At 43.3% G+C, this 24641-nt stretch overlaps 1 protein-coding gene across 2 annotated transcripts; it reads left to right on the top strand.

The window, feature by feature from the left end:
* The first annotated feature begins 1447 nt into the window (after nucleotides 1-1447).
* On the top strand, nucleotides 1448-23465 carry pdgfba (platelet-derived growth factor beta polypeptide a). Of its 2 annotated transcripts, none has more exons than XM_058641492.1 (7): nucleotides 1448-2387; nucleotides 12799-12901; nucleotides 15156-15221; nucleotides 15341-15537; nucleotides 18118-19189; nucleotides 21161-21284; nucleotides 22519-23465. In XM_058641492.1, the coding sequence occupies exons 1-7, from the start codon at nucleotides 2316-2318 to the stop codon at nucleotides 22526-22528; spliced, it is 1644 nt and encodes a 547-aa protein (XP_058497475.1). In that variant the 5' UTR covers nucleotides 1448-2315; the 3' UTR covers nucleotides 22529-23465. The 2 variants fall into 2 exon arrangements, with proteins under 2 accessions (XP_058497475.1, XP_058497476.1); XM_058641493.1 differs by having other exon boundaries at nucleotides 21161-21296; nucleotides 22519-23464.
* Nucleotides 23466-24641: the final 1176 nt, after the last annotated feature.

Raw genomic sequence — 24641 nt, 5'->3', positions numbered from 1 at the left:
GAGTGGAGCTGATTGGTTTAATCACCAGTGAGTGAACTCATTTGGCAACTGATTAAATGTCAACGGTCGTTCAGTATTTTTTACGACATCTTTAAAGGCCTCGCACACTCTCTAGGATGGAGCTGGGATTGCTTTTCCTCCTGTGATCCGAGATGTTATCACAGCGTCAATGTTGCCATGTTTTGGTTGTTTTGTTTTAACAAAATACAAACCCAGAGTTCTGTGGTGTGCGACGAAGTGGAGCACACCGTGTAGCAACCTCTACGCGGATTCATGACTCGACATCGCTATCTCTGATCTGACTTTGCCGAGACATTCTCTGTGTTCACTCTGCCAGAAAGCAACTTGTCCTTCAGTGTAAAACTGCAGTCATGGGATTGTCCAAAATAGTAATCCGTTGGGATTACAACAAATGCTTAAAGCAGCAACAACTACAACAACAACAACAAATGACCTAGATCTGACTCATAACTTCATAATCCAAGTAGCAAATTTGATCATAATGATGTAATGCACTAGGCGTAAAGAAACAGGTCAACTTTATTTGAATCCAATACTTGTTTAAATTGTAAACAATGCCTGATTAAACAATGACTGATTAAATCAAAATGATAGATTGGGGAGAACACATTCCACTAAACCTATTTTTGTCTTTCAGGATGTACATTTTTGCATGAATGAACGACACCGAGCAATCTGCCTTCGCATCATCGATTCATAGATTACTCATTTATGTATCACTTGTCAGCGTGAGAAATGTCATATGTGGCGTGAGAAACGATGCAACACTACACAGAACCCTGGATTATTTATTTATATGAAACCTACTTTATTCATTTACACAGAGTCAGTTTAACTTACAACCACTCAAAACCATGACATCTTACTTCTTTGGGGAAAAAAGCTGAGGGGGGTAAAAATACAGCTTATGGATTCCTGACTTGATATTTAAGTGCTCATTACTTCCCCTTTAAGAGCACGCACGGGTACTCGGGTCTCCTTGCTCCTAATAAGGAGGTGGTACAGTTGGCCCTGCATTTAAAGAGGAGAGAACCGGCTCCTGCAGAAGCAAATTTGAGGACCACTGTAAAGTTGGTAGCAGGAGGACTTCCACTTCCGAGAAACTTTCATAATAAGAGCTCAGAAGTGCTTCTTTTTTTTTTTTTTGAAACACTACACTTTAAAATATCCTTGTGCATTTAATTCCTGCACTAACTTTTAACATGTTCACCGCATAACCTGATTGTCACAGCTATACTGAAAGTTAAATATGATGTACTGTATGTGTTGATCGTTCACTTTGAGCCAACTGCCAAGCCACTGCCTTATTTTCAAAAGCAACATCGCCGAACTTCCGGTGCGCGCTGTGCTTTCTCTGTGAGAATTGATGGTCAGAAGTTGAGGGAGGCCCTGTTTCTATTTGGAAAAGCCGTTCACCGCCTGCGACGCAACCAGAGAGCAGAAGCGCGAGAGGCGAGAACAACCTGATCCAGCGCAGGAGTTTGTGAACGGAGCAGTTCAGAGAAGAGAAGAGAGGGAGCAGAGACACGGAGAGGTGGCGTGTGACAGATACAGGGAGCCGCTATCGAACACAGAGACGCGATTAAATGAGACAGATGCAACGTGCAGTCAAGTGAGTCGCGCTGGGATGAGAATAATCTGACTTTGCAGAGGAGCGTCCAGAGAATTACGCACGAAGCGCGTTCTCCCCCCAGATTTGACCAACTTTTACGCACGGACCTCTGGAGTTGCGTGGTTTTTTACTAATGCGCAGAATGGTGCATTACTTTTTACATTAAAGTGTGCTTTTGTAGGGAGAGCTCGTTATGATATGCGTTTAAGAAGAAGTGTGACACGACAGTGGGCGCATCTTTGACGCACGTTCACGAAATATTTTTTGGTTTAAAAGGGAGAGATTTTTGGAATTGCTGCCGGGCCTGACTGGAGCTCCCCACTGACACTGCAGACTGATATTATATTTGGCGTGTGTTGCTGCTGCGGACGCAGTCACACAGAATAGTAAACATCCACGCACCTGTCCCGCAGCACGACCCACGTCTGCGCTTGAGAGTTTTCAAAACAGCGATGGACACAGTCAGACGTCTAGCCTGCGCGTGAGTCACCGTGAGCAAACACTTGGACCGGCGGCGCGTAAAAAGGCACTGACACATTTGGAGGATATAAAGCAGTGCGCGCGCTGCGCCAGCGAACCCAGAGCACGACACCGGGAAGAGGCTCGGTGCTGCCGGGGGATTGGACGCCGAGGTGCTAAATGCCCAGCCGGTCGCTTGCGGCTCCTCAGGCTGGGCGGCGACATGAGGTCCTGGGTCCTGGTGGTGCTGTTGGCTGCGCTGTCAGCGGCTCGTCTGCGGCCCGGCAGCTCTGAGGTAAGACCATCTAGCATGACCGGCGAGGGCAAACTCATAGACATGGGGAGATTTCATTCAATAATCAATGATGCGGCTTAATAATCATTTGGTGATCATTATAAGGAGGTCAAACAGGGGAAATAGTGTTAATATGAGGAAAGATATAAAGATTTATGGTCATTTACAGCGGATTTTGCTTTGATTTGATAGCTGTGCCTACACTACACTATCTGGTTAAGTTGTCTGACAGATGCCTGGTTGTGAGTTCATTCCTTAACTCTCCAATGTTGACAATCTGACATGTGTATATCCCCCTGAGGTGATTCCACCACCTGTGCTGTGGAGGTTTCCTACAGTTGAGCTGCAAAAAAAAAACTGTATCTAGTTTCCCCCTCTGTGACTCTGCAGCGTGTGCTCCCCTCTCTGTAGTTCATGCTGTTATTCTCCAGAAGCGTTATAAGAAAGAAGAGCCAGAGTGTCAGAGTGAGACAGGGGGGATAGAGAGTGAGGGGTGAGAGGGTGAGGCAGGAGGGCCTTGGCTCCTGGCCCAGCGGCAGGAGTTATAATGCTGGAGCTACAGTAGAATCTATCAGCCCAGCTGCTCTTTTCACTGTCACACCACAGCATCAATCAGTCCTCACAATAATAATAATAATAATAATACACATTCTGTATAATTAAAGTGGGAACTTTCAGGTGACTAAATACACTGTAGAGAGATTAGTGTCCATCCTTATTTTTTGGGAAGAAAAATGACAGAAACATTTAACTGCTCACACAGAAAAGTGGAAATGCTTTGGTTTTGCTATGTGCAAGTCAGGGGTGTTATAACAGGGTAGGGGGGGAAGAGGAAAGTGCCTGCGGGGAACAACGTTTGTACGATGAAGCACACGTATGCTTCAGGGAGTCAGAATAAGAGAAAGAAGAAAAAGGCACAAGGAGGAGGACAAGAGAACGATTACTCCGCTGTGTAGCAGCGGAGTAATCGGTTGAGAGGTTACCAAGACTGGAAAAGCGCAATATAAATAAAAAACATTTACCATTTAATTGGTCGGTTGTCAAGTCAATGCCAGCAGCGTGTTTGTCAGACTTGATATTATCTTGTGGTTTGGTTTGTGTTATGGAGCTCAGGGTGTGTGTGTGTGTTCTTAACCACTCATGTTAATCATACGAAGTATTTCTCCTGCGCTAATGTCACAGACGTCCTGCAACAAACATCAAAAACGCCCCACTTTTATGTTCTTATATAGAAAGTCTGATTTCTCGCTGCGTGTGGGAACATCTGACAGCACGGATGACCTCTACTCACATGATTGTAACGAGGACGTTCTAACGACGGCGACGGTGGAACAATAAACCTTTGCCGTGTCAAAGACAGGCTCCATTGTCCTTTCCTAATTTAAATTGGTCATACTCCCGTCACTGAATCCCCATCATCAAGGGCACGGACCCAGTGATCGGAGTCCACACAGAGGACACAGGGATTTTGGATTGGGGGGGGCAAAAAAAAATGATGACACAGCAATATGATATCATCATCCTGACTTGTTGTGTTTATCGATATTTAAAAAAATACAACACATTTCCTCGCCAATTTGACTCACCGGCAGCACTATACTTCATGACTCCTCACCGTGATGCGTACCACGGGATTAAGAGTAACAGAATGTTTATGTCATATGATTGTCTGTCATATGAACACATTAGTCTTTGCAGAATCACTCACTATTGTTACTGTATGTTTGGCATATGAGATTATTGTCAGTTACTCACCACTAAACAGGACTGTACTCGTTTATGAGCTGCAGCCAAAGAGTCTAATGGGATTTCAATGGCCATAAATCATGAATCTATATATATATACTGAAACCTTGAAACAATGTGGTTAATATGAGATTAGCATGGGGGTTTTTGTGGTCGTGTGGGTGAGCGTATGTGCGGAGGAATGGTTTTCCACTTGCTCGGATGCTTCCCGAGGTCTGAGCATCTCTGCGTTTAGAAAGTTGAAAAGGTCGGGGTCAGATGAGAGCGAACACACGGGGGGGAAGTGATCTTTCACGTGACCTGTGAGCGAGACGCCAGCCGGCTGAGACTCGGTGACTCGCCCGTCATCGGGGGTGTCACAACACTTTAATGAGTCCAGTGATGGAAATGATGGTGACGTATGTTTTTGACGTCTACACTTCTGACACATCTGCCACTGGAAAAGACCGCGGAGTAACACACGCACGCACCGGTTAATCAGCAAAGTCACGGCAGATTGACCTCCCGCGTATTATAATGCAGAAATAATCTGATTGTAGAAAGAAAAGATCATCTTCTATGCCTTGTGCATGCTGCTGTGTCCGTGAGTGAAACTGCACACCAGGTCAGACCTACGTAAACTTACAAAAGCAATTCTTACACACACACACACACACACACATAGCTGATTGGTGGATTTTGAGCAGGCTGCCGTCCGGCTGATGTCTCTCTGAGTGAGCTGGGATGATTTGCCGCTGCCCGGCTTGATCCTTTTTACATAAGAACAGCAACTAATCTGCCGCAGGATTTCACTGACTTTGTGTGCTGCTGTGAAGCAGTGTGCGTATTTGTGTATGTGTGTGTGTGCACATCTGGGTGTAGCTGCGTCATGAGTTAGTGGACATATGTGTGTGTGTGTGTGTAAAGCGAGGGGCTTATGCCTGTGTGCATGCATGTGTGTCAGACAGAAAAGCGCAGTGCCACATTTGTTGTAAGCGTCGCGTGGTGCAGCACGCGAGGAATATTGATTCAATGTAGATGATTAATCACGTGAATAAATGAAGTGACTCCTTAAAAGTTATGGACAATTTTCAAAAATCATCTACTCTCATTACTCACTCCCAGCTGATTAAATGATGAGGAGTGATGAGCCTGCAGGTGGCTGCTGGTGGGGCTGAAGGACCAAGCAGTGACGCTGTTACGAGGCGGGAAATGGAAGGACAGGCAGAGGGAGAGAGCGGTTGAAGGGAAGGAAGTGTTGCAGTTTACAGTAAATTGAATCCCAATTGGAAGGGTGTGTTTGGTATGTGCAGCAGTGAGTGAGGTGTGAATGTAGTGCAGATTTAAGGAAGAAATGCTAAAACGCTGCTTTATTTAAAAGATTCTTTTCAATCAGTGGTTCCCAAAGACTGGGTCGGGACCCACAGGTGGGTTGCAAGAGATTTTTTGCGAGAAAATTTCCAAATCTTTTAGTTTAAGATGAACGTGTGTATGGGGCCACCAGGTTGTGCAGTAGTTAGCACTCTTGCATGTTCTCCCCGTGTGTGTGTGTGTGTGGGGGGGGGGGGGGTTCTCCAGATTCTTCTTTTGCCTTATGTCAGATGGGATTGGCACCCCAAAAAAAGATGCTTAGATTCATTTACTAAGCATCTTTTGGAAAATTATTATTTCATTATTAGATATGATATCAGGGGGGTTACAAATGTGGGTCTTAAATTTAAGAAAAATGTGAGTATTTTCCATCTTTAAAAAGTGGGTCCCTCTCTGGAAAGTTTGGGAAACACTGTTTTAGTAACTCTCTATATTCTGATAGCTATCACTGAACTGTGAGTGTTTGCTCAGTGGGTCTTTCAGGTTGCATCCAGAATATTTTACATTTTCATTTAGAAATGGTGTTGTCATATAAAAAAGGATCTGTGCATAGAAGATTTACCCCTTTTTCAAAATTTTTAAAAATGTATTTAGCCTTTGCTCAACCAGGTCAGTCCCTTAATGTGTGTCCATACTCGACGAGTAACGACTAAAAACATGTATATCACGTGACCATTCAGGCATACTGTAGTTGATTCTCTGCTCTGCAGTCGTTTTGCTCAGTTACAGTGAAGATGCAGAACAAGGATTTCTGCTTTGACTCTTTCACTTTTAACTTTTTGATGAGTTAAGAACTATTAAGAATCAGTCAGGAAATGAATGGTGAACAGGTGCACGTGCTAATCCCAGCTGACAACTGGGACGAAAGGCGTGGTACACCCTGGACAGGTCGCCAGTGACAAACAACCGTCCACACTCACACTTAAATTTAGATGCTAACCCAAAATCTGGGGCCACACGGTGGTGTAGTGGTTAGCACTCTCGCCTTGCAGCGAGAAGACCCGGGTTCGAGCCCCGGTTGGAACAAGGGCCTTTCTGCATGGAGTTTGCATGTTCTCCCCGTGTGTGCGTGGGTTCTCTCCGGGTACACTGGCTTCCTCCCACAGTCCAAAAACATGCAATGTGGGGATAGGTAAATTGGACACTCCAAATTGACCATAGGAGTGAGTGTGAGAGTGAATGGTTGTTTGTCTCTATCTGTGTGTGGCCCTGCGATGGACTGGCGAACTGTCCAGGGTGTACCCCGCCTATCGCCCGATGTAGCTGAGATTGGCACACCACGCCCCGCGACCCTCTGGCAGAGGATAAAGCGGTAGATGATGACTGACTGACCCAAAATCTGCATGTTTTTGGACTGAGGGAGGAAAGCGGAGAACCCAGAGATAACCCACGCGCACATGGGGAGAACATGCAAACTCCATGCAGAAAGATCCTTCATCCAACCAGGTGAACCTTGGTCTTCTTGCTGCAGAGCCACCGACTCCTTAATATTGTTTTAACATAGTTTAAATCAAGTAATCTGGGAGAGAACTGGACTTCTGCACCTCTTTTAGGGTTTGTTTCCAGCCCAAGGGGAATCTGGTCAGTGATCGGAGACTTTGACCAATCGCAGAGAAAGAGAGAGAGAGGGAGCGCTCCTGTTGGTTTTTCTACTACAATACTCAGCATTCAGGTCCCTTTGGTGGTACGATTGCTATATTATGCAACAACACGACCATGCTGCAATCCTAAAATAAGCGGGAAGAGAATATATATGAGGGGAGAAGAGTTAAAGAGATGGAGAGATTGCTTCAATATTCAAAAATGTCCGCATTCCCTACCCGAAGGAAAATGTGTCAACACTCTGCCGTCATTTCCATCGCTCTGTCATCCCTGTGTCAGTCTTATATCTGCCGTTCAGCTCTGTGTGTGTGTGTGTGTGTGTTTGACAGAGAACATGTACCATCAAAGCACTGGGAGCATCAAGTTTATGCAGTTGTTGTCCAACCACCTCGTCTTTTTCCTTTCTTTTTTTTGTCACAGCACATAAAAGAGTGCGTGTGTTGTGACAGCTCGGCATGATTGTGAGTCACTCGTCAAACACTTGGATTCCGCGTGCTTACTATTTAATCACAACCTCCATGTGTTTGTTTCTATTTGCGTGTGTGTCCATACGTGTGTGTGTGTTTGTGTGTGTGAGAGAGAGAGTGTAGTCAACTGGCCCCATAATTACATTCCATTACACTTCACTTTTTCTCCCAAACATTCCATATAATCCATTTGCCTTCCAGGCTTCCTTCAAGGCCCCTGGGCTCCTACAATGTGTGTGTGTATGTGTGACTTGCTTGTGGATCGTAGACAGTCCTTTGCAGCCAAGATACAGTATGAAACATGACATCCCATATTATTGAGTGTGTGTGTATTTGTTTGTTTTTGCTTTTTCTTTTTTTTTGGCATGAACGCCGACACTGAGGAACTAAGATTTGAACTGTGGTTAAATTACGGTCAGGCTTAGGCAGTTACCAAATGGATGGCAGTCAATAAAGTGTCTGCACAAACCTGTTTGTGTGTGTGTGTGTGTGTGTGTGTGTGTGTGTGGGCAAATAGCAAAAAGGGAACTTCGTGTCGGATTCATTCCGACTAATTTAGCTCTTCTGCTCAAACTATTATTAGCCTGTTGACCGATCCCTGGATGTTTTTGTGGTTTGTTGTTTGCTGGTGTGAGGGCCAACTTCCTGTCTGTGTGTGTTTCACTCTATAATTTCTATCTGCTGTTGTGTGTGTGTTTGCATTCAACACTGGAGCTGTAATGATGGCTTTTATCCGAGTGAAAACTCCCCCTTGTATCTGTGCATGGGTGTAGTAGTAAGCAGTTAAGTGGTTAAGCATCTGTGTGTGTGTGAAGTGGAAAAGATGGGGTGAGTGTGTGTGTTTTCTTAACTAGGTCAGGCAGTGGCTCGTGAAAGTCATCCAGGTGTCCTGAGCTGCTGCTGCTGCTGCTGCTGCTGCTGCTGCTGCCCACACAGCAGACAGTAGAGAGGAGAGAGAGTGAAGGCCAGTGAGTGCATGTACACTCACTGACCACTTTTTTAGGTCCACACCAAATAAAGCATTTGCAGTGGCACCTGCTGTGGTCTCCTGCTGTGTTGTGCATTCAGAGATGGTTCCTGTGCATACCGTGGTTGTAATGAGTGGTTACTGTCTTTCCATCCTCTTGAGCCAGTCTGGCCATTTTCCTCTGGATATTTTCTCCTCCTTGGACCATCCTCTGTAAACATTAGATGATTGTTGTGCATTAAAAAAACACAGCAAATCAGCAGTTTAAGAACTACTCAGACCACCAGACTGTCTGGCACCGAGCACGCCACACTCAAAGTCACTTCATTCACATTGTGGGCGCTTGTGCATCACTGGTGGATCAGGTTGTCTCCCAACCAGAAGGCTGGAGTTTGATCTCCATGATAGAAAAGCCTGTCGTGTTAAAGCAGAACTATGCAGGATATTTATGTACCCTAATGCCCTGACAGCTTTGGAGTCGCAAGTTGATGAGGGGCTGTCTGCTTTTAACGACAGGAAGGATCGATAGATGTTTACGGTGGTGTTGTAAAAATATGTACTCCGAAACTGTAGGGGGAGCTCCGTAGACAAAAAGGCAAAAAGCGACCAGACATGCAAAGTTCCACTTCCACTCATCGAGACGAGAAAAGCACTTCATAAATACAGAACATTTGTGTCCTGTTCTAACGCTCAGTTTGAACTTAAATGGGTTTTCCTAATAAAGTGGCATCAGAGCTCTGCATCTACATTGATGATAAAGCAAAGCATTGGTAGGGTGATGCATAACTTTTTTTTACACAAAGTTTATAGCTCCCTAACTTCTGCAGCTAAATTGGCCTCATACCTGATTTTGACAAAAATGCAAAAGAAGTGGGCTGAGAGCGGTGAAATCTGACACAGAGTTGCCGCTGCTGAGCAACAGTTCCTGCGTTTCAAATAAAAAAAACGTCGTCTGGGACAACGTCTAAGTCCCTTACGGTCCCAACTCGACTTGCCTCGACTCCCCTCGCCTCGGCACGGTTTAGGTTGTGTTAGTGGACTGAAATACAGCGGCAGATACACCAGACTCCTCTGTTAAATGTTGAGATTTAAAGACATTTCCCTGGTAATTGTTGGAGATTAACCAACATTTTTAGGATTGTTAAGTCTTGTTCACTGATCTACAGTTCGGCATTGTTGGGCTTGACTCCCATGTCGGACATTGCGCTCATGCCTCTTCCCATGGCGGCACTTTGACCAGCTCAGCAAAATAACCGTGCTGTGCCCGAGGCGAGGCGCGCTAGTGGAAACACACCATTAGAGGAGAGAGTGATGAAAGAGAGTTCGATCAGAGAGAGGCAGTAGATGTGCAGCTTTTTATCACGACGTGCATGATTTTAAATACCTCACACTAAACTGTGAGGATCTGAAAGGTTTAATTACACAAGTTATGCCAGACATGAACTCTTTAAATGTCTCGGGAAAAAAACGCTGCCAGGGTGTCTCACAGCAGGAATAGGAATGTCACTAACATCCAGCTGGGGGATGAGCACATGACTTCATCATACAGGTAAACAGGACTCTATCACTTCCTTGCTGTGAACTACCCGGAGCTTTTTCCTGCATTTGCATTTTCACATGCAGCCCCTCTGGACAATTTCAGGAACATGTCTGAACTCAAAGTGCAATGTCTGTTGCTTCATTGCAGCGCTGTGTGCAGCGCTCTGTGTCTCACGGGGAGAGATCCGTTCACAGTGGGAGACTCATTAAGTTTTTTTTTCGTTTTGCTTTTTATCATTGCTGACAGGTTGGCAGAAAGCAGCATAGAGTTGTTGTGCATTCACATGACGAGCACGGCGCTGGCACCACATCAAACTATGTGCAGTGATATTCACCTTACTGTAAACAGCCGAGCAAACCAATAACCTGAGTCGTGCAACCTCGCTAATTGGTAAAATCTCAGTATTTCTAATATTGCACTTTTAAATATTTTACTAAGATGTTTGCTTGTCATATTTACGAAGAATTCACAATGACTTTATTTTATTTCAATAGAAAGCACTGAGATAACCCACCACACAATAAATTGTACAACGTGTGTCCAGTACATAACATTTAGGAGGGTTTATTGGCAGAAACGTCATCGTATGTGCTTTAAAATAAAACAAAATAAGCCTTTTAAATGTACGTAAATAATGTAATTGGGATTTTTCTTTACTTATACTGTGATTGTAGTTTAATATGCATTGTTTCTGAGCTCATTCGGTGCCTCAGTCAATGCTCTCGTCTTCTCTGAAACATGAAAAGTGTCTCACCAGCTTCTTACACAGTCATGTTGTTCTTGAAGGCATGTTCTGTAAGAAATAAAAGTAAAAAAGTAAAAAATAATACACACACATTAACATTCTCTTTGGTAGTAGCAAGGCAGGTTCTGCAGAATACCTGTCACTGTGCAGCATCCCCGGTGCCAGGTTCTGTTGAGCCTGAGGCCTCCGAGCAACAGGTATCCTCCTTTTGTCCTCCCTCAGCTGCCACTCTTGAACGTCATGTGACGTGTGCTCCTCTCGCCGCTTCCAAGTCTTTACAAATTCACTACGCAAACAAAGGAAGAATGACATCCGATGCGGTGTGCGAGGGAAGGCAGCCGTAGCTCCCGAAAATGCACGGAAAAGCGATGAGAAGTGAGGGCCGGAGTCCTCTGTTTGTCACAGTCTGCTGTCTCACCAGTAGATGTCACTAATTCTTACATGCTGGACCTTAAACGCTGCAGTTAAAACATGGTCAAACCTTTGATACAGTAGGTGCTTCAGTGAGGTCACGTGAGGTCATGTCATGATCTTTTTTTTTTATAACTTTTTTATTTCTAATAATAAATATTATATGTTTATGTATGTATATATATATATATATATATATATAAATATATAAATATATATATACACATATACATAGAATAATAGGATAATAACAGGTTGATTGTCTTTTTTTCCTTTTCCCTGGCATCTGAGGTAACACTCCTTAATTTGGTTTGGCATCATCATCTTTGGCAAAAAACAAAGCCTGACACAACACTGAGCGCTCTGCCTTTGATCTCGATAAAGAAACCACCGGAGTCTCCTTAAAAAAACAAACAAAACAGATGGATCCATCATGAATTCTCACAGAGGCATTCATTAAAAGTTTGATCCTTTCCTGTGTGATAATAAAAGAGTTACTTGTAATGTCGCATGTATATGTTTTATGATTGGATGTAAGAATACAATATGAATAAGAGAGAGGGAGGGAGCTAGAGAGGCACTTATTTCCTCTCTCACCATGGGAGCAGCTGCGGTGTTTGTGGGTAAACAGACGTGGAGAGAGTGACAACAGCGACAACAAACACCAATCACAACCATCATTTCCTCTGCAGGAGGAAGCAAAACTAGAGCAGAGTTGTTGCCTGGAGATGGAGGACTCAGATATTCTACATCATCTCTCTCTCTCTCACTCTTTCATATGTAACTGCAGTGACTAACTTTTCATATCCACAAATGACAAGAGGTGCATTCACACCACTGTCAAATGGGTTCACACAACAGGGATTAAGATGAATCAGCGCGACACAACTCTAAGATAGTCAAATAAAATCACCAAACGTTAAGCACTGCAGCCTTGAATCTTATTAAGCTTTTTTATTTATGTTACTCCATCTGGTAAAATATAACACTCATGGTCTCCGTCTACAAAAATAAACCTTCGAATAAAAAATAAAGTGACTTGTGACTCAGCAACATGTTCAAGTTTTTGAGAACAAAAATGTGTAATAACTTTAACCTTTTAATTAAATAATAATACCCTCATGCAGATTGTTTAAAAAATCCTCACACTGAGCATATTCTCCCCGTGTGTGTGTCCGTTGCTTTTCTCTGGGTTTTCCACTTTCCTCCCAGTCCAAAAATATGCAGATGTTAATTAGACACTCCAGATTGACTGTAGGGGTCAATGTGAGAGTGAACAAGAATACCAGGTACTATTTTAGTAGAAACGCTACTTAAACCGTGGCGTGGCGAGGCGAGGCGAGTAGAGCCGGTGGAAATGCGCCATTGGACACGTTCGAGCGGCTCACAGCTAAAAGGTCCGTCGGGCAGCGGAGTCGGGGTGTCAGGGTGTTTGAGGGTCGCCAGGTCGAGGCTCGGATGACTGTCCTTGGCGACGACTTCTTCTGTTGTCAAAATGTTTTTTCTGCTTGGTGAGTGGATTGTTTCTAAAAGTAGGAAACAACAACAAGAATCTAACCGTGTGTCTGTGTCTCTCTCCACAGGGCGATCCTCTCCCTCCGTCGCTGGTCGACTTGGTGAGGAACTCACCCATCTCCTCTGTAGACGACTTGAAGCTGCTGCTGGAGCAGGAGACCAATGCAATAGGTACCAGTGATCTGTCACTCATGCACGCAGACACACACACACACACACACGCACATATACACAGACACCACTAATTACAAAGACGTGGAGGAGGGAGAGGAATGCAGTTTGATAGCGAATCATGCTATGCACCGTGCTAAGGCAATATTTACCAGAGACAGCAGCAAGACTGATGTGTCAGCTTGATGTGTGTGTGTGTGCTTGTGTGTGTGTGTGTGTGTGAGAGGAGCCATGACCTTGTGTGTCAGACAATTCGAGACAGAGTGAGAGAGAGAGAGAGAGAAACTTCCAACCCAAGGTCACTCCATTGTTCTTCTGCTCTGGATTCCTATCCTGGCTCTAAATTATGTATATGTGTGTGTATGTGTGTGTGTGTCAGACACCCTTCTCCTCCACCTCAACCTCACCCACCCCCCCGCCATCTTCTACCCCAAACAGAGTCCAAACAAACTTGCTTGCACAGTCAGACACATGGGCATGCAGTTTGGCGGCTGATTAAAAAGTTAATGAGAAGCTTATCCTTCCCTCTTATCCAGAGAAAATGAGTCACACATACATATATTAATGGGTTGTCCTTTGATCACACCCCAGTGCAAAAAGAACACGGTGACACAGAGAAGAAGGAGAAGACTGTCTGAGTCAAACTGTATGTTTGCGTTTGGAATCAAACTCAAGCTTTCTGAGTTGCCTATTGTCTAAGAGTTTCCGTTATTGTTGCTTGTTTTTGTGTTTTTAGGCACATGACATTATGTCGACGACAGCTGTGAGACAGACTGCCATGACTTCTATCCATATCCACTCGTTCACCGTCCTCAGGACAAAATTCGTTGACTAATGATGGGGTACCATCAGCCTCAGTGTTTTTGGTGCCAGTTAGCAAACGTTAAGATGCCTGCAGCGTCGAAGGAGCTGCAGAAGGACCTGAGGCTTAGAAAGTTAATCTCACAAGTGCTTTTGGACTCATTATGAAAGACCTGGAGGCAGATTCCCTTAAATGTCACTGTTTTTGATTGAACTAGTTATGAAGTTGAGTTCGACTTCAAAGGCTTTTGGGTTTGTTTTTTCTTTTGTTTTCTGCGACTTGGTGTTTAATTTGTGCTGCTGCCTGACTTGGCAAAAAAAAGAAAGAGGTTCAGTGCTAATACAATTAAATGAAACATGCCAAAGAGGTGACAGACGACTTGTGTTCCTGGAGGTTCCTGTTTGTTCACTGCTGTGCAGACACTGCAGGAGAACACTGACATTTTCTAAGGACACATGTACTTTCACTCAGAGCCGCTGTTGTGTCATAATGAGCACTCCTGCATGAAAAACATGGTTGATACCAGGAGAATGTTATTCTCCTCATTGTTTTGGATTACACAGTTCCTTTGTGCCTTATATCCTTACATTTTTTTGACAATTCTACAGCCATAAAATCAAAATAAATCCAGGCGGCCTGATTATCACAAATGGTCATGAGAGGGTTAAAACCAGTGGAAGATCAGCTTCTACTGATCTGATTGGGTAAATGTGGCAAGGTCGTCACTTCCAGGGACGCTCAGTGTCTGGGAGTCAGTGGAGCAGTGGGCAGGTGCCAACGCTGGGCTGAACTTCCACTGTTTCAAAGACCAGCAACTGACATTGTCCAGTCAGTTTAACATCATAACCACACGTTTAGGCCAGAATGTTGTCAAATTAGCCTTAAGATGATGAATACTAGCTAATTAATTGGCTAGTGTCAGCACAGTAGCAATGTTCAATAAAAACAGGACGATTTATGTGTTTCTAGGAAACGACGAGACTGGTTTTTTTCTGAAGCCAGCAGTTAATTTGGGCTGATGTATAACTTAATGACCAAAAGCACTCTGCACCAGGGATATAATTGGGACTAGGGCTACAGAATGAAATGACAGCATGCGCAAACACACTCGCATACACAGTCCCAGAGCCACACACAAGTTATATTTAACAGCTCATATCTCTCCTCAACAGTATTCTTGACAATGGCAAGACAAATTGTGGCAGAAAATAGCCCAATTGTTTTAGGGAGAGGAGGAGAAAAGAAATGTCTTCCTCTGTGCAGTGAACAATGAGCTTGGCTCAAAACTGCCCTAAAAAGCCTCACATGTTTTATAGATGTCTATCATCGCTCGTAAAAGGGTTAGGGTGCTGAGTGAGTGGTAGATTTCGAAATAAAAGTGACTATATGACCTATTTTTCTCTCATTCCCTCTCTTTATTTCTCCCTCTTTCTCTCACCTTTTTCCCTGCAGAAGAGGAAGAAGATGAGCACGATATTCTCACAAACCACACCCATGGCAGATACACTAGAAGTCTTGGTAGGTTTCCACATCTATTTGTGGTTTGTTTGTGTCTTTCTAAATGTCTGTCTCTCAGCACATTCTACACCCTTCCTGCCAATCATCGGCTCCCCCCCTTACTTCTCTGCCTCGAACAGTGGAGGCGCAGCCAGCGGAGCCGGCAAGCTGTAAAGTTCGGACAGAGGTGATGGAGGTGACCAGGTCCATGCTAGACCGCCGCAACGCCAATTTCCTGCTGTGGCCGTCCTGCGTTGAGGTGCAGAGATGTTCTGGCTGCTGCAACACAAGGTTCCAGCAGTGCGTCCCCGTGGTCACGTCCAGCAGATATCTGCAGGTACACATTATGTATAGCTACCATCTAAAAATATGATTAAAAAAATAAAAGAGTATGGAAATTATGGTAAAGTTCGAGGAATCGTTTGGTCCATAAAATGTCAGAAAACATAAAAATATGTCGATCAGTGTTTGTCAAACCAAGAAATTGATGATGTTCTCAAATGTCTTGTTTTGTCCACAAACCAAAATGATTGAGTTTAATGATTTCTTTGTTATATGGAGCAAAGAAACAGAGAATATATTCACATTTAAGAAGATAAAGCCATCAGAAATCTTGTTTTAATCATCAAAAAAGCTTCAAACCGATTCATCGATTATCAAAATAGTTGACGATTAATTTAATAATGGATTAATAATCGTACTACAGGTGGGCTAATGTAAGTAACTCAATAAATAAATGTTTGTAATTGTCAGTTTTGAATTGCTGCAAAATATGTATGATAGATTTTAACTATACTTTACGTATAAGTAATAAAACAAAACCATGTCATTTAAATTATGTCTTTTTTTTGTTTATCTGACCTAGTATAGCAGGTAATATCTATCTATTCATCTATCTATCTATCTATCTATCTATCTAGCAATATTGTGACATTTTATGTGACATTTAATTTCTGTTGATGGATGCTAACACATTTTGATGGGGTTCAGCTGTAATAACCAAACATGTGTTGAAAGATCATTTAGAAATAAAGTGACATGGACTGATTATTAATTTACACTGAACATTTTTCTCCCACGTTCACATGAAAACAATAACACGTAATGGGAGTTGTTTATCCTAGTGTGTTCATCAGAATCGTAATTCAACGGTTTTGGTGGACCTTCAGAAGATTCTCATTTCAAGGTGGGGCATTCCCGGCACTCTTAAGTGCATATTTAAGAGAACTTAAATTGCCACTCTGTCAGTGTTTGGCAGAGAGTCACCATCAGTCTTGTCTAAATCGGTTATAACACATACCTCGCTGCACGTATGCAGCAACATCTTGGTTAGAGTAGCAAAATTGTTAGTTCCAGCATGTCAGTACCAGATTTGTACGGGAAACCCAATTATTTTGCGTTCAAGACACCTATACTTTGCAGCGAAAAACAAAAGAGACGCACGCGGAGGATCCTGCTACCGTGTGTTTTCTTCATGCACTAAGCCAACCTCACATATCACCACTTCCTAGACTTTTTTTTCTACCTCTTATATCAATCATGTCATGTCATCTTTCATGTCATTACCCAACTGTCGTACTACATTAGCGGTAACAGGGAGTAGTCACACTTGAACAAATCAGGTAATGCGGCGCTCGAGCATGAGTGTGTCAGCTGTGCTGACATGACATAGACCAAGAAAACCGACATGTAACATGATGTAAGCGTTAAAGGTGACATCGAATGCTGGTATAGCACATATATGTTAGTTATAGAGGTCTAATTACATATATTAACTTGTTTTGATGGTTAAAAACCTCCCAGTCGCTGCAAACGAGCCGATCAAAATATCTCCTCACTGACGCTCTCGTCACTGTGTTGTGATTGGCCAGCCAACGAGAGCTTTCCCACTGTCCTGTGATTGGCCAGGTACCTGGAAGTGACGTAATTGGTAGGCCAGCTCTCAGATACACAGCTCCCCCTCTGGCACGGTAAAACCCTATTTTCTCAGCAGTGGCTGAACTGTTTGTTCTGAAACTTTAGGGTTTCATAAACGAGGTAATGACGCAGATACACACACAAACGCACCGAGTAATTGGAGCTTCCGGTCTATGTCGCCTTTAAAATTCTTTGGACATAAATCCAGAGGGTCCAGAGGGTAGCTAGAGGTTTTAAACTACATTCTACCCACCACTACTCAATTGCTGCGTTCAAGTAGAACTTTCAAACTTCACTTGTCATCTCAGTTTTCACAAAACTTGGAGTGATCAAGATGTGAATGTGATGAGAGAGTGTTCTAATGTGCTTGCGTACATGGTCGAGCAGTTGCAACTGTTCTCAAAAGAAACATTTGACCTACTGCTAAAGCAAGTGTGATGTTACTTGCTGCTGCTCAAGACATCAGTGCTCGACTGTAAACTTACAAAGATAGTTTTAGTATCCTGACGTCTGAATGTTGAAAGCTGTAAGGTTTATTGGCAGGGTTTGAATAAGTGGATAATTGCTTTGAGAAGAGTAATCGTTTTCGCCGTAGCCTGATACGAGCAAGTTTGTCGCTTGACAAAGGCCGTCATCTCGTAGTGGCCTGAATGGATATGCCTTTTGCATTTTGGAAAGGAAACTCACCATGTAAACAAAGACTCATATCCGCCAGCATAAATTCAATAAATACACCCTATGAAGAAGAAGGAGGAAATGACAGCGAGAGAGTGGAAGAGTGAATAGAGTTGTTTACATCCTCTCTGGTATGTGAAGGCCACACTTTAGAAAGGGAGGGGTGAGTGGAGGTGTTCTCTATTTGTCACACACTGGAGTCTCATCTTTAGATGTCACTATATTTCCTTTACACTGAACCTTGAAGTGAAACAAAAAAGTTAGAATAATTAGTTGGAGTTCCCGGTTTATACTTAACATTTCCTTCTCTCTGTGTCTTTTCCAGGTGATAAAGATCCAGTACATTAATAAAAAAGCCCACTATGAAAAAGCCATAATCTCCGTGGAAGATCATGTCACCTGCAGGTGCCAGTCCTCTTCGTCCTCTTCATCGTCCTCGTCCCTTCCCGTCACCCACCCCAATCCTCCTCAACCTGCACCACAACAGACTCCACCGTCTTCCCACCTGCCCCTTCCCCGCACCGTTCACCCTGCTCCACCCAAGACTCACACCTCCAAGGCCGACCTCCATCGCCACGACGACCTGAAGCACAACCAGCAGCGCTACCGTCCGGAGGAGCGCGACCCGGTGGCCAGGCAGTGGCAACAAGGCAGCTACACCCAGCTGGTGCACTGGACGCAACCTCGGGCGCCCACGCACGTACAGTCAGGTGTGCACCAACCCATCGCCGGGGTGCTTGGGTCTGTGGGTAGCTGGCCATCTGAGGCAAGGGGGGAGCACAGTGTCATGGGAAGTAAGCAGCAGGTCGGGCATGGGAGTGGCTATGACGGGAGCAAGGAGGAAGGCAGCATGCACGCGGCAAGCAGTGGCGGCGAGGTGCATCATCCTGACCACGCCCAGAGGCAGCAGCAGGCAGTGCAGCATCAACAGAGACAGCAGTACCAGTATCATCACCAACAGTATAACCATGGAGGAGCGGAGGACCAGGAGCTGAGGACGCAGTATCGACTCAACGGCCCCCAATCAGACAGTGCCTCCCCACCCAGCATCCCGACCAAGCCGCCCACATCAGGACAATACCCCACCCTCCCTCTGACCACACGCCAGAAAGACACAGTGACCAGCCAGAAAAATATAGAGGTCACAACTCACACACAGACTTTGACTGAAGAAGTCATTCAAAAAGGAGTGGGCGAGAGAGAGGAAAGTGGCTCAACTGTTAGCGGGGACTCGACTGTGGCCGAGCGCCCCAGTGAAGGGAAGGAAACAGACTCTAAGTTGACCATAGATGATGGTCCTTTTACAGAGGAGGAGAGGAGACAGAAACTTCTAGCGATGGTACAGAGCGACCAGGATAAACAAACTCATCTCCATCCACAAAGACCAAAGCCGACAGGTATGACCGAGTACAGCTGGGTGAGAATGTGTGCCTCCTGATTATAAGCCAGTTCAAAGGAACCAGTAATGCTGCGAAGTTACTCCCTTAATGTAACTTGTTGAACGGGGTTTGTTTGCTTTGTTCAAAACTACTCTTTAAATTAGACGTTGTGCACATAAAGCAGAAGTAACGCCAGGTTTTGCCTCAAGCTATAAGACGACACACTTAATATATATTATTTTATTTTCGATGCCGCTCGTTCACACACACATTTTCGTTAGTTTTTTCTTTGCTATATTCATACATACATGGAAAAACGCGTCCACTTTGTGTCCTTGATGATGTCCAAAGGCCTAATAATAAAGAGACATTTTATTCTAAAAAAATATGAAAAAAATACATGAATGGCATATTTTATTACAGTTAGTTACAAGTTTATGTGTCTGAAAACACATGAATGCTGGTAAGGGTTTATTTATACAGTATTGAGGAGTACAATGATGTTAGCAAAGCTACAACAAGCAGTAATCTCCTCTTAGAGTAAAGCCCCAATTACACTTCGTGATAATGCAAACATGTGTCGTTGTGACTCATATGTCAGTTGGGCCTTTGTGTTCAGTGCATACAGATGTCTTGGCACAGTTCATCTTTGTTGCTCTGGGCCAAAAAAAACATGTCGACTCGCAGTGCAGAACACACTCAAGGAGGGGTAACCTAACCATGACTGTTCTGCGGCAGTCCCTGTGTATTGCCTTTTAAACGTGTCACGCATGAGGGAACCAGTGTGAGCTCACTGTGCACTGACACATGACTGAGCTGCATGTCCACGTGTCCTGCTATTCTTCCTCAGCCACTTGAGACTTCCCACTGATCTGCGTTTCACTCAAACCTGCAGGCTTTGTCGTGCAGGACCTTCAAGGTTATCATGTGCCCTTCTGAGCGCAGTTAGAACCACTACAGGAGCTCCACGCCCTGTTTTTATTCCTCACTGGTGCTCGATAACTCCATAATATCATTTTTGTATTTTTACCCCTTTTTACCGCACATGCATTTGTCCATCCTGCTTCTTCAAATTTGGCACAAAGGATCATTTGAACTTGAGGATTCATTGTTTAGATTTTGGTGGTTGTGATGGCCTTACAAAACAATGTCTTCAAAGGTCGAGTGTGTAACATTTAGGAGGATTTATTGACCCGAAATGTTACTGGAAGGGAAACGAATGAATCTACTACCCATAAGTGTGTTTGTATACATGTATAATCACATGTTTGGGTTTTATAGCTTTTATATGTACTCAAAAGTTAAAGTTTAACCAAAGAAACACCGGAGAGAGGGTGAGAAAGTAGAAGAGTGGACAGAATGTTTACATCCTTTCTGGTATGTGTAGGGCACCGTAGTTTTCTGTTGCACTTGGGAAAGGGACGGGTGTGTTTGTGTGTGTGTGGAGGAGTCCTCCATCTGTTGTCGTCTCACATTAGATGTCACACATTTTTACACACTGGACCTTTAAGTCAACATGTGCAATTGTGGTTTCATATATGATATTTTTTGTTCTTTTTCTTCTTCTCTGTGTTGTTCTTGGTTGATGGTCTTACAAGTGGCTGTATATTTTGCTAGTTTGAGCCCACGGCAACATTACAACACACCAATATTATCGGTTTTCCCACATGTATCCAAATAAACTACTGGGTTAACTGTCGCCATAATGAATATGACGAAACAAATGACACTCACTGTGTATGGTGACACAATCCCAAATTTGGTTGTCAGAGTTAGATATGCCTGGTTTGCATATCAGTCTGGTGACCAAACTTCCTCTTTTATTGTGCTATTGTCAGATGTTCGAATAATGTTTTGGGCAGACACTCTTCCATTCTTCGAATTGCAAATCTGTCACACATTAGATCTCAATGCAAGTCTTTTCAGGGAAATATGTGAGCTCAAATTTCACATGCTCTATCGTCTTTTTTCTCTCTCTCTGTCTCACAGCACAGTCCACTGGGGCTCCCAGCTCAGCCTCTGCACACCAGGCCCCCTTACGCCCGGCCTCGCATCGCCGCAGGAGGAAACACCGCAAACGCATCAGCAAAGCAGCCATCAGAGCAATGATCATGTAAGGATGCAGGTAAGAACCAGCATGAGGGAAGACGTTTTGTATGTGACAGTGTAGAGTGAGTGACACATTAAAGCTTTATTGGATGTGTCCTGGTAGCCACAGCACGGATAGGCTTATTTATTGATCAATAAATAAGTCATACTGTGGTTTTTCAGTTGCGTAATAAGCACATTAATCATTTTATTCAGGCCAAGTGTAATGACTGGCTAACATACCTGCCTGTCACTAACCGACTAACCGGCGCATGGGCAGGGCCTTGTTAAAAGTTAGTGAATGAGTCATTGAAAAATGGCGGAGAAAGAAATTCCCGCTTCCACTACAGACAATGACTTGTTGTGTTTTTGGGGGGTGGAGCCTTGGTGAGAGGGTTGGAGTGGCAGGAGTGGGTGGAATGTATTGGCTGCATTTGTTGGTAGCTTTTCAAATCTTACAGACTCTAGCTTTAAAAAAATATAGAGAAATATGTACATGACTGAGGAGTTCTCCGTGAAACAGCTGCATTCGTCTCTGAACAGCTATATACTCTTGAAAAAGATATTATATATGCAGGCTTTTTAAGAGTTAAAGACTCAAGCTTTAACCCTTTAACATCTAACCCCCAAAATGTCTGTCTGCCCTTTTTTTGGCTTAATTTAACCATAATAGGGACAGAAAAAATTCCTGTTTTGCCCATTTTTCCAGAATAACTTTCAATACCTGGCAGTTATTTACAATGTACTGCATGATGGTGTATTAACAATTTAAAATGAAGAAAAACTAATGTTGTATTTAAAAAAAAAAAAAAAATATGCATATTTGAAATTTTAGTTTTTGTCTCAATGTCCAAAAAATTTAAACTATGTACAGGCGTTTTTCCAACTTTTTCCCTCTCTGGCGACAAAGACGCTGATCTGTCGGCTTTCTGCAACAGCGCAAGTGAATTGAACTTTGACGTGCAACTTCTCAGCTTTCAGCTTTCAGAAACCGTTGGAAGTTTTCAGATAAAAATGTAAATGCCCTTCCGCCAAGGTGTCGGGCTGCGATATGCTCGGTGTTAAAGGGTTAAGAGTGGTACGAGACAATGGCATAGTCGTTATTTCTCAGATTCTTCAGCTTCTGCTGATTTATTTCAATTGATTTCCTCTTGGTATAGAAAAAAATGGCGGTACAAGTACAGTAGGAAAAACTGAGAACCAACGATCAATGATGGAAAACATAACACTAATGTTATATCCTTATCCATTTTCTGTAGGAGCTGGTAAAGCTAAAGGAAGACTCCGTCCAGGCCTCCAGAGAGACAGAGAAGATGTGAAGAAAAGCCCGGGAACCAGCAGAGGTGAAGGACACCGCTGCTGTTTTCTGTGGACACCTTCAGAGAAAGTAAACTTCCCTGCTGCGGAGCTGCCGGCTTCATGAATTCGAGAGAAAGACGTGCAATCTTATGAACTCCTCTGGACTGGAAGATGTTTGTCACACTAAACACTGGATTGAAACTGTATGAAACACAAATCCTGTTCACGTGGGGATCGATGGAAGTTCATCCAGAAGCTCAAAGCTGAACTGACCGCGCGCCTTCGCAGTGGGCAGCCATTGTTTGGCTGCTTTGTTCAGCGCAACTACTGATTGACAAATGACTACATGTTATGGAGCTCAAGAAGCTGAAGAAGCAACGACGTGGAGAACTGGATTTCTACACTGGGACGATAACTGGAAACTGAGAGAGCAGCACAGGCCTCCACGCTTAACATTACTGTTATCTAACTACGACACTGGAGTAGCCATACACTGATCATACTACACTGACTTTAGAGACGTGCCCTGCCGTGTACTGTAGAAAATATCAATAACCCGCTCATTTTGTACTACTGCCAGATCCAAATGGAATAACAAAAAGAAAAATAAAGAAATGCCTGCCTAGATAACGTGCTATGAATATACACATTAAAGCAAATCTTAAAGACCTGGCTTTTAGAGATTGCTGTGAGCCAGTTATAGTAAAACACTGAACGTATAAATGCTTTTAGAAAAATGATATCCCGGGGGACAAAGAGAATCTTTATTTCTTAACTTATTTAAAAATAAACAAATGGCGGATTGAAAGTCCTCCACTTCTCAAGTGTAATTATTGTTGCAAACATGTTTCAGATTATAATTATTGGTTGTACAACTGTTCCTGTCATGAATGTTATTTTTTAATATAAAATAAAAATGTTCAACAAATGCACAAGTCAATCACAGCAGTCTTCTTTTATTTCAGATTGAGTACACTTGCTTTTATGCGTGTACATTATGGGCGCGCATGACTGCCTCAGTGGGAAATTTGATATGTATCTGGAGACACGGACTAAGATGTGCTTCAGGGAAGACAATTTTTATGGTGAAATGATTTAATGCAATACAGTTTGCGGTTTATGTAGACATTCATTTCACTCTGTTGATCAAGCGCTTACTCACGCAGAGTGAGAAAAAAGAACACTTGATGCTTATCATGTATAAACAAACATTTCTGCCATTGTCAATAGAAAGTGAAGTCACACCCATGGCCAGGTGTCGCACTTGGGAAGTTGTGTGGGAAATGTGAGAAAAACAAAAAACAAAGCCGTCAACACAGTCAACAAAATCTATTGCAATTTCACTGATGACATAAATCAGAGCAAAAGTACAAAAGGAGATGGAAAAAGTACTTTATACTACCATATAGGATGATTAATATCTTAACAAAAGAGCATTTTTCATAGCCAAATCATTTAGGCTTGAGAAGTACGAGGTAAAAAGACAGTACTCAATGTTAAGTCTTGCTAAGAGGCGAGCTGTTGCTCATATCATTTAATTGTATCTTTTCCTCCTCTGTGTGAGGACATTTTGGCCAGTCCTTTCAAATAAAAGACACCTTTGTGACTTTTATGACTTGGATTTAGGGTTAGGATCAGAGTACCTCTATAGTGAGCCAGAGCTTCTAAAAGTTCAAGAATTCAGTTTAGGTTGGGGCTCCAACATGTCATTGAGAGAATTTTTTTTTTTTGTGAAGGTAATTGTGGACGTGTTTTAATGTTGACAACCCATTTTGGCCATTCCTTCTAAATTTAAAGGGCTTTTTGACAGTTAAGACTTGGTTTAAGGGTTGTTAAAACACACAAAGGGTTATGGTTAGAATTAGGGTTAGGTTATGAGTAAAGTAAGAATGGTGGTTACACATTTAATTGTGTCAATTAAGGTTATGGGAAAGGGCCGGTTGCCAGATCCGGCCTGCAAACCAGCTCGATCTGATGGCCCGTGATGTCCTCACATTACCTTGAGTTGACTCTTGGCTCAGGCCAAGTGGCAGATTAGAGTTGTGATGACAGAATGTCTTGTCTAAACTTGTAACTTGATACT

Source organism: Solea solea, chromosome 10 (assembly GCF_958295425.1).
Source record: "Solea solea chromosome 10, fSolSol10.1, whole genome shotgun sequence".
Taxonomy (NCBI): domain Eukaryota; kingdom Metazoa; phylum Chordata; class Actinopteri; order Pleuronectiformes; family Soleidae; genus Solea; species Solea solea.
This window is presented reverse-complemented; position numbering and strand designations above follow the sequence as displayed.